This window comes from Xiphophorus maculatus, chromosome 19, assembly GCF_002775205.1.
Source record: "Xiphophorus maculatus strain JP 163 A chromosome 19, X_maculatus-5.0-male, whole genome shotgun sequence".
NCBI classification, from domain to species: domain Eukaryota; kingdom Metazoa; phylum Chordata; class Actinopteri; order Cyprinodontiformes; family Poeciliidae; genus Xiphophorus; species Xiphophorus maculatus.
In genome coordinates, this window is record NC_036461.1 from 836,870 (window position 1) to 852,442 (window position 15,573).

General features: G+C 41.4%; 1 protein-coding gene across 1 annotated transcript; it reads right to left on the minus strand.

Annotated features, from left to right (window-relative positions):
- Nucleotides 1–1,129: 1,129 nt before the first annotated feature.
- Nucleotides 1,130–6,693, minus strand: LOC111612214 (semaphorin-4D-like). The gene is made up of 5 exons (XM_023352687.1): nucleotides 6,486–6,693; nucleotides 2,102–2,217; nucleotides 1,865–2,031; nucleotides 1,737–1,790; nucleotides 1,130–1,646 (listed from the first exon to the last, which is right to left on the minus strand). Exons 1-5 carry the CDS (start codon nucleotides 6,691–6,693, stop codon nucleotides 1,610–1,612), a joined length of 582 nt encoding a protein of 193 aa, XP_023208455.1. The 3' UTR covers nucleotides 1,130–1,609.
- Between the last annotated feature and the right edge of the window lie 8,880 nt (nucleotides 6,694–15,573).

Sequence of the window (15,573 nt, forward strand, 5' to 3'; positions counted from 1 at the left end):
CATTTAACCTTAAGAAGGGCATTCTTGAGTATGGTCAATTAGAACATTTCATTTAGTAAAAAACGTTTTTATGGCTTACCTGTTACGGGTGATTATGTAGAGGCAAGTTACTTCTGATAACTCAAGAGGAACCAAAACATGTTTATTTTTAAAAGCAGGGGCTGCATCCTTTGAAGGCCAGATTTGTAGGCCGATAGAATCGTAGCGTGGCAACAGGGCCTGTCTGAATTCAAAGACTCCTCCAATTGCGTCCTTCTTTTCTCCAGATTTGAAGGAAGGGTCCGGTGTGTCCTTCATGGCCCTCTGTGTCCCATGATTCCAAATTGGGTGTTCAAACAAAGCGGCAATGAAATTCCATTTCATAGTGTGATAAAGCCAGCTCCAAAACAGTGCAAACAATGTAGGAAATATGCATATATCTATAAACATAAATATGGTAATTATTACACTACTAAATCAGTTAATTTATATATACATACACAGTTGCATATATAATACACATACAATCATATTTTTTTCCTTAAAAAAGGTGTTTGTTGTTTTATGGGATTATTAGCATATTATCATCTTAAAACCTAAAATAAATTGACAACATTTCCATAGTGAATGCTCGATCATTTGCAGCAAATAGTGCATCTGCAGCCATAAAAAATACTTAGAATATCATTATGTGAAAACCCCAGCTCCTCTGGACTCATCAATTCCATGTAGGGCTGAAATCGGGATTACATATACTAATTAACTGAATAATATTTGAATATCAAAAAGTGCTTAATGGATTTGATTTATTTTATTATTATTTTACAAAAGTTGAACCAGATGAAGCTAAAACTGCCACCAGAGGAGATGTGTCTAGAACAGATTGCAGACAATGCTTTTTTAAAATCTTAAACACAAAATATATTTTTGTAGTTTCTTCTTAATTAGTGCTCATTGGTGTTATTTTAACAAATTGGCTTCTAGAGTCTGCATACTCCAGTAAACAATAAATCTATTAATACATTAAGTGATGATTATTTTAATAATTGATTAATTCAATTAATAGTTTCAGCAATAGTTACAAGCATGAATAACCACACTTTAATCATTTTAGTCATTTATTTTTGCATTGAGTTGCCTGCAGTGCTGCACAAAGTTAAACAGAAGTGGATTGTTCTGTTATCAAACTATATATTTTGTGTTTTGGCATCACTCTCTTCCACTTTGGTTGCTACGGCTTCCCCAGTGCCACTGTTACCCCCAATCTTAATACTGCCAGCTGACAACACTGACATGGGTTCGAGAATTCTATTTACACCGTGTGTACATGATGAACATTAGACACAGGACACAAAAAACAGCTAAAACAGAGATAACTATAATATGAATATAGGATCCCCCACCCTCTGAAACTTTAACGTTGTACTGGTTCACCGCCTTCTTGTGCTCTCTGCCTTTAACTACTTCCACTGTCTCACAGGTGTAAAGGCCTTCATCAGTGAAGGAAGGTGTTAAAACGAGTCCCTGGCTGAGCAGAATGTGTCGGGGACCGGGCTCAAGGATTTTACCAGAGAAGCGCCATCTCATGGGGAGATTGGTATCAGGGGAGCAGGGGAGGAACTGTGCGACGTCAGCTGTGAGGTGGATGTCGGTAATCTGCTTTGACACTGTGGGAGAAGCCAAAACAGCCATTAAAATTATCCTACTTTTCTCCTCGCTAAGGTAAATGTGTGTAAAGAGCTTTATGTGGGGAATACTTGCAATGAGAGCTTGGGCAAATTCTAACACCACCATCAATGAGGTTCTGGATCCTGACACAAATGAATTAAATCCTCTGATTATCAACGTAGCACATAATGAACATGTCTTGGTTAGTGTGACATACATGGAAAATTTTGAAGCACCAGCAACAGCAGCACACAGGCCTTTGAGGTGGTCCCAGCCACAGTATGGATCTCTGGCTATAAGGCAGTCAGCACAGGATGTGTAGCGGCTGCAGTCCCTCACACTGAGCTGAGCAACAGCAGTTCTAGTTGCGCTGTACAGCTGACCCTGCAGATCATCAGAGTTCAAAGGTTAGCTCCAGGTCCATTTAGTCTACAGACATGTAGCTGTAACCTACTCTTCTAGAGAGCTGAAGGAAGCGAATGGGCTGAGGATTCTTAAACAGCTGCAACTCCTCAATGATTCGCCCTCCATCATCACCAGACCACACCGCCTTCTGCAGCCAACCAGAGTCTGGAGGACAGAACAAGTTGAACTAAATATTGAGTTTTAAAATTAAAAATCAATATTTATTTTTGAGTTTTAATTGAATAGAATAGAATAGAATTCAACTTTATTGTCATTGCACTGTCACAAGTACAAGCAACGAGATGTAGTTTGCATCTATCCAGAAGTGCTCTACGAGATATAATATTACAGATGTACAAGGCTATGTATATGGACTATAAGGGGTTATAGCAAGAGATATAGATATTATGTATAAATATAAATATGGGAGCTATATGCACAGATTATACAGATTATACAGAATATATAAGAATGTTAGGGAATGGATTATAGATAAATAATGGCAGATAAAATTTACAGGTTGTATGTATGTGTGAAGAAAACAGTCCGTGATGTGTGTGTGTGTGAGGATAGTCCATGTGTTATTGTTGTATGAGAGGATAGGGGAGTACAGTCCTTATAGTTTATGTTTTACATCAGGAGGCATTCAAAAGCGTGACAGCTGTGGGAAAGAAGCTGTTCCGGTGCCTGGTGGTTCTGGTCCGTAGGGTTCTGTAGCGCCTCCCAGAGGGCAGGAGGGAAAAGAGTGTGTGTGCTGGGTGAGTGGAGTCCTTTGTGATTTTCCCGGCCCTTTTCAAACACTGCTTCCTGTAGATGTCCTTGATGGCAGGGAGCGTTGCCCCGGCGATATACTGGGCAGTTTTCACCACCCTCTGCAGCGCCTGCCGGTCGGAGACAGAGCAGTTCCCGTACCAAGCTGTAATACAGTTGGTGAGGATGCTCTCAATGGTGCAGCGGTAGAAGTTCGTGAGGATCTCTGAGGACAGGTGGTTCTTCCTCAGGGTCCTCATGAAGAAGAGGCGCTGATGTGCCTTCTTAATGAGTTTGGAGCAGCTGGTCGTCCAAGTCAGGTCCTCGGAGATGTGGACTCCCAGGAACTTAAAGGTGTCCACACGCTCCACCACTGTCCCCTTAATGTGGATGGGTGGATGTGGGTCAGCGTTCCTCCTGAAGTCCACGATAAGCTCCTTGGTCTTCTCGGTGTTCTGTTGCAGGTTGTTTTTGTCGCACCACTCAGCCAGACGGTCTACCTCCTCCCTGTAAGCGGCCTCGTCATTATCTCTGATGAGGCCGATCACCGTGGTGTCGTCTGCGAACTTGATGATGGCGTTAGAGCCGTGGACAGGTCTGCAGTCGTAGGTGAAGAGGGAGTAGAGGAAGGGACTCATCACACAGCCTTGTGGCACTCTGGTGTTTATGATGATGGTGGATGAGAAGTGGTTGTCCAGCCGGACATGTTGAGGTCGACTGGTCAGTCGACCTCAACATGTCGAGTAACCAGTTACACATGAGTGGACTGATGCCGAGGTCTGTGAGTTTGGTAATGAGTTGTGATGGGATGACAGTGTTGAATGCTGAACTAAAATCTAAGAACAGCAGTCTGTCGTAAGTGTTCTTACTGTCCAGGTGAGAAAGAACAGAGTGCAGTGCTATAGAGACTGCATCCTCTGTGCTCCTGTTCTGCCTGTATGCAAATTGGTGGGGGTCTAGTGTGGGGGGGAGACAGGATCTGAGGTGTGCTAGGACCAGCCGCTCCAAGCACTTGGTAATGATGGGGGTAAGGGCTACCGGGCGGTAGTCATTGAGTCTGGTTGGGTTGGGATTCTTGGGGATTGGGACGATGGAGGTAGACTTGAAGCAGGTCGGTACCACAGCGTGGGCCAGGGACAGGTTGAAGATGTCCGTCAGCACTGCTGCCAGCTCCCCAGAGCACGTTCTGAGGACACGTCCAGGTATGCCATCAGGACCCGCAGCCTTGTGGGATTTAATCCTGCTCAGAGCCGCTCCTACGTCAGTGGGGAGGAAAGTCAGTGGCTGTTGGCCTGGGGTGGTAGCTGCTTTGGTTGCAGTTGTGGTATTCCCTCTCTCAAAACGAGAATAGAAGTTGTTAAGTTCGTTGAGGAAGGAGACATCAGTAGAAGCGGGGGTGGTATTGGGGTTCTTGTAGTCTGTGAGAATCTGAAGGCCTTGCCACATACGTCGGGGGTTGGCGTTAGAAAAATGATCCACCTTCCTTTTGTAGTGGTGTTTGGCCTTCTTGATTCCCTTCTTCAGCTCAGCCCTGGCTGCACTGTAAGTCTGTGCATCCCCTGACCTGAAGGCGATGTTGCGGGCCTTCAGCAGGAGACAAACGTCTCAGTTCATCCAGGGTTTCTGGTTGGGGTACATGGTAATGCGTTTGCAGGTGGTGACACGTTCTATGGTGGTGGAAATATGGTTCAGTACAGATGAGGCGTACTGATCCAAGTCTGTATGGTGGAAAATAGTCCAATCTGTATTCCTGAACCGGTCCTGGAGCACAGCGTCTGAGTCCTCTGGCCACACCTTTACTGTCCTCACGGTAGGTTTCACACGTTGGATGAGTGGTAAGTACTGAGGTGTGAGGAACAGGGAGAGATGGTCTGATTGGTCGATGTTGGGGAGGGGTGTCACATTGTAGGCTCCAGCCAGATTGGAGTAGACATGGTCCAGGGTCTTGTCTCTTCTGGTGTGGCAGGAGACAGGTTGGTGGAATCTGGGAAGAACTGTCTTCAAGTTGGAGTGATTGAAATCACCTGCAACAATAAAAGCAGCCTCGGGGTATTTGGTTTGGTGTTTGCTAATAGCCGCATAGAGTTCTTTCATGGCTAGCTTGGAATTAGCATCCAGGGGGGGGGGGGGGGGGGGGGGGGGGGGTGTACACGGCAGTGAGGATGATCGAGGTGAATTCCCTTGGGAGGTAATAAGGTCTGCATTTGACCATTAAAAACTCCACATTCTGTGAGCAGTGACTCTCGGTAGTAGCAGAGTCTGTGCACCAAGCTTTGTTAATATAAATGCACAAACCTCCGCCTCTGGTCTTGCCGGAGTCACCTGCTGTCCTGACGGCTCGGTGTGTGTGGCGTCCACTTAGCTGGATAGCATTATCTGGGCAGCTGTTGTTTAGCCATGTTTCGGTGAAAAACATGACATTTGAGTCCATAATCCGTCTGTCACTCGTGATGGATAGTCGTAACTCGTCCATTTTATTAGCCAGAGAACGGACATTGGCGAGGAAAATGCTGGATAAAGGGAGCTGATGTGGTGTTAGCTTTAGCCTAGCTCGCACCCCTCCACGCTTACCCCGCCTTTGTTTACGTTCTCGTCGCGGCCTACGTACCCTTCCACCCGGCCGGGAGAAGTGAGCAGCCTCCGGTGTTCTGGAGATCTCTGGGATGAGTCGGAGATCGGAGATCATAGAGTCAAAATTGTAGCTCCAAAGGTCCAGAAGTTCGTGTCTGCTGTAGTGCAGCAACGCTGTGCAATTCCGAAAAAAAAGTCCAGTCATGAAAAGATAAAAAACCACTAAAGAGCAGATTCTGGAGAGACGCTGAGCCTTGCGTTGTTCACGCACCGCCATCTTGGTCAATATTGCCTCAGTAGATCCATAGCTCTACAGCAGGAGATGTAAATATCCATCAGAGAGGGAAGCCAACAATTCTATGAGCTGCCTTTACAAACCTCTATAACAGGGATGGGCAATCCTGGTCCTGGAGGGCCGGTCTCCTGCAACTCTTAGACGTCTCCCTGGTCCAACATACTTGAATCCTATAGCTGAATCACCTCCTAAGTGCAGTCAAGTTCTCCAGAGTCCTGCTAATGACCTCATTATTTGACTCAGGTGTGTTGAAGTAGAGATACATCTAAAAGTTGCAGGAGACCGGCCCTCGAGGTCTGGAGTTGTCCACCCCTGCTCTATAGCCTCACCCGGTCTGCAACAGTGCAGCTTGCATATCATAGTGTGATGCAGTATGTCAGCTGGCTCTCGATGGATGAGCAATAGAAAGTCAACAGCAGCTTCCTCAGGACCCTCAGGAAGCGTAGCCACTGCTGGGTCTTCTTGATGACTGCTGTAATATTTTCAGTCCAGGAGATGTCGGCGGAGGTGAGGACATCAAGAAGCCTGGTGGTGTGGACACTTTCCACACTCTTGCTATTGATGTAAAGAGGGGCTGGGTCGGTGCTTTGCTTCCTGAAGTCAATGATGATGTCTTTGGTTTTCTTGGTATTCAGAGCGAGATTGCTGCTAAGTTTTTTACTGTGTAATGTTATAAACTGCACTCCAGATTTCTCTTACATTATAAGTGAAACTGCATGTAGTTTTTTCCTGTTCATTGGTCAAGACAGCCATTGTCCAGTCTGATCCTGCCAACGCCAAGATGTGTTGAGTCATTATATATGATCCAATTACTTACTGTTGCTAATAAACATGACGTTGTGCTGCTCTCCATCCAGAGAGGTTACTTTGTCAACAACAATTCTGGAGAACTGGGCCGTAGACCGGACCAGCAGGGGCTTCCCAGTGATCGGTGTCACAACTTGCTCCATCAGAGGGTGGTTCATCACAAACAGCAGAGTTGCATCTGGGAGGTCATGAGAAGTCCTCACACCACTGGCTCGCATTTCATCATTAATACACTGATAATACAGATCAGAGATCATGTGAGACTGATCATTTTCATTGCTTTTGTTTTACATTTGTTTGGTGCTTACTGAACCAGGGTAGGGGTTAGGCACTACTCCTGTGTGCCTCACCCAGCAGCCAGAATTACTCAAGGTCAGAAAGTTCCCCCTGAAAACTTGCTGGATGTCTGACAGCTTGTAGGAGCAGACAGCGGACTGACTGCAGGTACTGGACGGTTGCCTGCAAATGAGGTTCTGTTACTACCAGCTCAGAAACAACATTAACCCTGGACACTAGGGACACTACCACATCAGAAATAGTGGGATCTAGGCTACTCAGTTTATACAGAAACTACCCTGACCTCCTGCCAGAGGTCTCATTTTCCACACAATTTATGCATCAAATAAGTAGACAGTGTGTTTCTGAACATATATTCAATAAAAACCTGGTAAAAACAAAGTAATTTTTTATCAATGAAACTAGAACTTTATTAGGATATATAATGACAACATTTGAGATACCCTCTGAAAATGCTCATAACTTAGCATATATAAAAGTAAAAATAATTGCAGGAATCTCTTTACTGTAACATCATGGCAGCTGAATAACAGAAGTTCATTCATTTTAAACATGGTACAATCATTAAGCTGGAGATTAAGAGGTTAACAAAGTCTAAACTCTATGAACATTGAAACCTGAAGAGACATGACTTACAAGTTTGAGGTGAATGTTGCATAGAAGACACTGTCCAACAAGTTCTTTTCATCTTTTAGAAGAAAGACGTCCTGCACCAGAGACGCTGAACCTTCATCTCCAAATGGGCAGTCCAGATGGGCTTTCAGGAAAGAAGTCCACTTTCTCTGCAAAATTCTCAATCCTCCCAAGTCGCTCTGAATCCGCACAAATGTCAGACTTTAATACTGATTCATGTGGTGTTTTAACAGAAGCTAAAGATTTAGAGACGTACTTTACACACTCGTACAACTCTCGACACTCGCAACCCGTGTCGTTCTTCGACAGCATTCTCATTGAGGAACAAGAACACGTTGTCGTCCTCACCGCTCTCTGAAATTTTGTTAATTTCAGCCATGTGTATGGAAATCATCTTGGGGTCTGAGTTCAGATCATTTCAAACATGGTATTAGGTTTTGCAAAGTGATTTCAATGTAAAAGACACTTTAACTGGGTCAAGTAGTCACCTCACCATTGAGCCAAGTCTCTTTCTCTTCGTTCCTAATGGGATTCTGCCCATGTCTTTGGAAAGTCTTCATTAATCCCCGGAAGTTTGTAGAAGCAGCGGTATATAACATGTTTTCTGTTGATCACAGAGGAAAAGGTTTTACAATGTTTGAAATTAATTATTACAAAAACATTCCTTCAGCATGTGTGGAATTATTGGAATCATGAATCTAGTTTTGCAGTTGTTTACTACTGGAGAAAAGGCTGGATGCGGTGAAGATGTCTCCTGCTGGATAAAAGCTAGATTTAGATAGAGCTTCAAAATGTGAGCAAGAGACAAAAATAATTAAAGTCAAACAGACTTTATCAGCTGATTAAATGTTGAAAACCGAAAAAAAACATTGGATTTGCACTGGATTTATGCAAATGCTATTATGACTTCCTGAAGACAAAAAGACTTCCTGTTAGAAAATGGCAAGCAAGAAATTTCCATAATCAAAGAAGTTGGATGCAGTAAGGCTGTTTTCCAACCTTATAGCCCAGTGGACTCGGATTGATTGGAGACCAAAATTAAAATTTGCTAAAATTTCAGCTGTTGTGGTTCTTTTTCATACTGCACTTTGTCAAACCAAACAAACCCGGGGCGTGCCGTGGTGGAGTAGCGGTTAGCGCAACCCAAATTTGGAGGCCTTGAGTCCTCAACGCGGCCGTCGCGGGTTCGACTCCTGGACCCGACAACATTTGCCGCATGTCTTCCCCACTCTCCTTCCCCGTTTCCTGTCAGCCTACTATCATATAAGGGATACCAGAGCCCACAAAAGAGCCCCTGGAGGGGTAAAAAAGAAAACAACAACCAAACCCTTGTCTTTTTTTGGGGACAAAAGTTCCAAATGGTAGATCCAAAAAACTGTCATCGCCACGAAACCAGGCGATGCAATGGACAGCCTTTGAAGATTTGAATGAATGGTCTTTCTCATGAAGGGATCTGCAAGAGAAGAACTTAAGGAAGAAAAATGCCTTCAAAGGTCACACCTCCTTCCGCACCTGCTTGTTTGAACTTTGCAAGGAACACCAAGACATGGGACCCTAATAGGTAGAAGAACCTGCATAGAAAGATATCCCACTGGAGATATTGCAGGACCACACTGGGTTTCACAACAGACATCCTCCATGAGAAAAAAAAAATCCCTCTTTTGGATCACCCTTCATGCCTTCTTGATTTGAATCCCATTTAAAAAGCTTTGGAGAAAGATGGCTGGTTTTTTTTCTCTCTATCTCTCTGTGAATGCGGATGCTTTTTTCCCCTGCTCCCTTCCTACCTATGATTGCCCTGCTTCCTCTGTTTTTGTGCTGCTTTTTCTTGGAGTCGTTTTTTGTACATCCACCAAATCTTCAAATTATGGATCTGGTCAACTGTTCTCTCAATGTAATCGAACAAATTTTCTCAACGAGAAGACTGGGCTCAAGAGAGCCCACTTGTCCTGCGAGGACACACCTGACAGGATACATCCTAGATTTATTTGGATTCATGATAACAGAATTTCTGCCGTTTAGAGCTTGCAGATACCTGGTACATCGAAAAATTTGTAACGAATTGGGCTGACTAGCAAACACTCAAACTGACATGCTGTGGGACAGAGTTGCAAGTTGGATGCGATTCTTACCGAGACTCGCAGACCAGCTAAGGACTCTAATACTCACTAGAAGGATGGAATCAAACTTGGAGAAGATGCTGGTTTAGATCAGGTGGAATGGCCACACTAATTTGGATGATTGGAAAGAACAGAGACGTTTTGGTAAGACTTTAGGGGAGATTGAAATTTAAAGTCTACCCGACCTAAAGCATTCTGTATCTGTATTGGCTTCCCTGTGTTGACCTTGGACTGGCTATCTCAAATCTACTCAAAAATATGCAAACAAAGACCCTCCTTCCCATCTCACTCCCTTCTGAAATCATTCGTGTCACTGTGGAGATGAGCACTCGCAAGGACTTGCTCTTAGATAACACCATCATATCAGAGACTGTTGCTTGGGAGACTGAGCTACATGGTTCATGGCCATACAAATGCAATACACAAACACAGCAAACAGATACACTCTGTGATGTCATGTCTTTGTATCATCTGAATGTTGCTACATGTGCATACTTCCCTGATGTGACTTTTCCGCTTTTCCTGGCCCTGTCTGTCTGTCTTAGAATTAGAACAAACTTACAATCAGAGAAACTAATCTAGAGAAAATGCTCATTAGATTAGTACTTCTCAAATAACGAGGCATGCACCCCCAGGGGGAAATGGTGAAGTGTCAGGGGAGGCATGAGAAGCAAGACTTTGCCTTCTTCATGCTTAACTGATAAACATGCCTCTTATTACTAGATGGCAGCAGTGTGCAAACTAATCAACAGGCTCCCTGTTGTTGAAAATAAATAATTCTGTGTGTTCCTCTATCTCTTTTAGTAAGTTGCTAGTTGGGGATGACAATTAGGACAGGTCTACTTGGAGCACAACAGAAATTCTATAAATTCTTATATTAAGTCTTAACTGGTTACAAATATTTTGGACTTACATAAAAGGGGTTTTAACATTAATGAATATCGAGAAATTGTGGTCTTTAGCAGACTTGATCTTTCATCATGACCTATTCTAAATTTTTCTCTTTATTATCCTCAGATATAAAAAGTTTTTTTCATTGAAATTGGCCACTTTAAGTTGCTTAAAAGAAGGTTACAGAATAGGTATAATAAATAGGATCGGGTATATGATTTAAATGGCAAATTATGAAACAGCTGCAGATTGATTGAAGGTTCATTGTACTTGTTACAAAACATTCTTGTCTCAGAGACAATTTATGATTCAAATCTAAATTGACATAATAAACTGAGATTCTGAATAGTGTGATGACTTTAATGTGGGGGATTAGTACAACAGAATTTGGCCTTGGATTAAAGCAGATAGCATTTATTGAATTATATTTTAAAAACAAACACAGACAGATTAAGAGACTCCTCTAGCCTGGAATAGTTTTTTTTTACTAACAAGCTAACTTACCAATTGACTTAATTGCTTTTTTAGAGAGCACAGGAATGGTTTAGTGTGTGCAACAGGCATGGTTCATATAATAGGACCTAATTGGGCATGTTCAAATTTTATAATTAGTATAGTAGATGTGATATTAATTGATGATGTTTATTGGCAACAAAAACAGATTGGAAAATAACTGGATCACAGCATATCTGTGCATAATATTTTCGACTGAGTTGAATTCATACATAAATTTAGGTTCTGCTACACATTGGCGGGATACAGGCTTAGGAAGCAATAACGTCACATTAACACAATCCCTTCACCTCAGAGGAATTCTGAAGACTATTTAAGCTGTTCTCTCTAATCAACTATTTCTGATTTGTGGGTTTAAAATGAAATATAAAATAGCTTTTCTAGCAAAGCAATCCACATTCTGATTTTTAACTGTTTATTATGATGCAACATTTGGCTACCAAGTTACAATTTTTAGCTGATAACATTTATAAGGAGAAGAGTCACTGCACAATATTTGTGACAATATTTTTGAGGATGATTGTGGCTTGTTTTATTTGGACACACTTGAAATTGTTTTATTTAATTGGGGTGAATCTACATGGGATATTTGGGAACAAGTCTGAAATTTTTTTTATAGTTTTGATAAGCACAATCTTACAACTGATGTGTTAGTATAAGATTATTAGTTCAATAAAGAAACTTTTTTGTGGTATGCTATTACATAGATTAAATTGCTTGCACGTGGTATAAAAATTGATGGGGAATATGAAAATTTTAGAAGGATGGGTAGATGTTACCAAATTGGTTTTTTAATTCTAAATTCCTGTGTTATGTTTGATTTTTGTTTCCTTTTAATAAGAACACGGGGATGTAATAAAGATAAAACATAACCGATGAAACTTTAAATCTAAAACATTTCATAGTCTATCTTAAATTTAAGACAGTGAATTTGGAAAACTTGTGAAACAAGCAAATTATCTTACAAACAATAACAGATTCTAAATAGAATCCAAATTGATGATAATTATATCAAATTTTCAGGGGGAGAAGGAGCAAGCCCTATTCCAGGCCAAATTACATGCAAAAAATGGGCTGCCAAATTTGATAAAAGGAATTGGAATAAAAACTCAGGTGTTTCTGGAAATATTTTTTGGAAAATAGAGAAGTAAAATTACAGTTGAAGACATCAAAATTAGCATCTTGATTCCACCACCAAAACACCAGATGGAGGAGGAGGACTCCCTGTGACCTGACGACATCACTACACTACCCAGTGAAGAAACTCTGCACCTCCCACCCAGAGCCAAGGCTGGGAAACAGGAGCAGGAGAAAATTATGAATTAGTATAGAGAGGTTCTAGTTATTGACTAGACTCGCAAATTGATTATGCTCATTTTATTGTGCTGAGAAGTTTTCCCTTTATAACTTTTAAATTAGCAAATATTTTCAACATGTTCAAGCAATCTATGACAGAAATGTTGTACTAATTTTTATGTCATATTTTTGAGATGTTTGATCACCTTAATCTCAGCAAATATCTTAGTTGTAATGGGGGGCTGCGGGCCGTTCACACCTTGCTGTCCCGAGCAACCAGCCACACCAACCCCACCCAGCTGTTTGGAACTTGGATTATCCTGAAGTTGGCCTGCAGCTACAATGCCAGCTGCATGTCCGCCTCATCTCAGTCTTCATGCAATCACTGCAGAAGACGGTTTGGGAACATTTGAGCCTCCAGCAGGCCACCCCGGGGGTCATCAAGGCCAGTCAAGTGACCAGTGAGTTGAGGATGTTCAGCCTGGGTCTGGTGAAGACCTGGATGTCGGTGATGAGTATGGAGATGAGTAAGAACTTCATCCAAGTCATTCTTATGTCTCTGATAGAGGCTGCAGAGGATCAGGGACAGCAGCCGGTGTTTGGGTCCAAAGCCATGACCTGTGAGGGAAACAGCGACGGCACCGTGACGAGAAGACTGTCTGTGGAACCGGCCCGGACTGGGTAGGACATCAAGCGGTTCCAAATGGCAGCCGGCACTGCGTCCGTAGTGTTTGGCCGCAGCCAGTCCATGCCAAGACAGAGACCGTGCTCAGCTAACAGATCGCCTGCTAGGTGAACGATTCCACCAACGTGAGTTTGCAATAGTATTTCAATTCTGGGGAGGGAAGGGCATTGGGGGGGGGAGGCGTGAAAAAAATTATGATCCCTAGGGGAGCATGACAGAAAATAATTGAGAAACACTGCCTTAGATCCACATTTAGGACCATCTTGTTTAAAGACTCAAACATGGAAAACCAACACTTAGTTTTAGGAGATCCAGTAGGGAATCCAGAGGAACCCCTATTAGTTTATAGATTCTTATTTTTACTAAACACGAGGAACCAATATATAGTTCTATAGTTTTACCTGTTTGTAAACTTGATATACTTTTATTTTTCTCTTGCTTTTCTTTTGTTACTTTGTATTTCCTCTAACTCATGTAAAGCACTTTGAATTGCCTTGTTGCTGAAAATGTGCTATATAAATAAATGACTTTACCTTACCTTACCTTCTGGAACATGGATGTCATTAATGAAGCCATCTTCTTTGAGATGGCTTCATCTCAAAGAAGGACTTTAGAGGAAAGTCCTCCACTCCATAAATTCATTTTTGAACTGATTAGGCACAGGGTGCCATTTTTTCAAAAGTCAAAATATAACATCAATAATTAGGGTCATTTTGCCAGTCCTAAGAGAAAAAATGGGCATTAATCTTTCAGTCAAATTTTCACTATGTTATTCATATAAATGTCAGAATTTTCAACTAGATATTTAGCGCCATAGATATTTAATGACCAAGCTAACTATATAACTCCTAATTAATTAGCTCAGGTCAAACTACTTAGCTAATATGCAAATGCACTTGCCCATAAAAGCAAGTGGACTATCAAAATAAAAGAAATAAAAGGCCTTGAGAGCTTCTGTATAAAATCCTGCTGGTGAGGTTTAATGTTTGAAAGCTGATGCACCACTGCTGCTGTTGATCCATTGGTTAATGTCTGCATCGCCTTTAAAATGGCTAGTCCCTTGTTTTAAGTTGAAAATTTGGACAAGAATAAACAATGATAAAGAGGCAACATGTAGTGATTTGAAAGCAGGAATTTGTAAAACATTTCCGAGGACCCAGATTTTTTGTTAGTCCGTTTCCAGTTATTGGCAAGTGAATTTGTATATTTGCTAAATATTTAGATCTGATCTTGCTAAATACTTAGCTTCAAGTTCACTAAAAGCTTAATATTTAGCTAGCAGTTTAGTTGGATATTCAGTTTAACAAGCTAAACTAAATACAGTATGTAGCTTGTTAACAAAATCTTTAGTTTGAAACTGACATTTATTAATGACTAAAAAATGAACTCGTATTTCTTTCTCAGATGACAGGCTAAATTACCCAAATTATTGAAAATGATTACGATGAAGCGATACAGCAGTCCTAAATGTTTGGTGAATAGCTAATTTACTTTTCACAAGAATAAGGTGCAGATATAAGTTTATATTTCTTATTGCCTTTTTCATTCATTCATTTTGTTGTTAAGAAACCGTTTCATTCTTATTATTGAGAGAATGAAATAAAAATTAAAATGGCAAATGATATGAAATTATTGTTAATATTTGTGTGTAACTTTAGACACACCCCATAATTTCCCAAAAGATAAATTTGTGGTGAACAAATAAACAACCTAGTGGAGTTTAAAAGTAGCTTTCTGGCTTTCAGAAGCTGATAAATCCAAACAGCTCTAACTTTGTTCTGCTCTTAAGCTTTTGAAGCATCAAGACGAGAATAAGATCTGGGAAGTAGAAACGGTGCAGGTCCACTGGTTGATGTTTTATGTAGGTCTAAGTAAATACAACCATGGAGATGTAGGAGAACAACTAAACATTTCATAGGATGAAGTTTCTCAATGCTCACCTGCTGTTTGGTCAAGAACTGTTACGGTCCACACAGGACTCAACATAAGAAGTCCAGACCAATTTACACAAGAACATAAGAAATGATGAATCCAGACAAGGAAGCACTGAGATAGAGAGTGAAACATGATTAAGCCTGGGATAAAAAGTGTTGCACCAACCATTCATCATGGAGGCAAATTGATCTTTGGGGTCAAAGGGAATTTTCCCTCTGCCACTCTGAGTTGTGTCTTCCATGGTGACAGTTCCTCCTTTGAACATCTGTAAAAATATCAAATAATTTATAAGGATTTAGAAATGATACTACTTATTTTTTTATGCATCTGCATGATTTTACATCCTTTCCTGTTTTATTGCAATAAACTAAATTCTTCCTACACAGTACTGTAAATGCCCAGCCAGTGGGTCTGGTCCTACAGGACAACAACTCCAGCCCTAGTTATGGGAAGAACGTACCAGGTGTGTGCAGGTAGGGTCGAATGCTCTGGTTCCACAAACCAGTATTCTGCCATCACTCAGAGTGTGCATCATTGTGATGTAGTTGTCACATTCCTGTTAGAAGAACAGCTATTTCTACAAACAGACTATTTTAATTTAATGAGACTAATAAAACATTTCTTTATTTTAATGTGCCATAGTATACCTCTTTACTCTTGCCTTTCCTCTGGCACTGGGATTTGTCTTCAGAGCTCACCGTCCATCTAGTCTAAAAGATATAAAACAA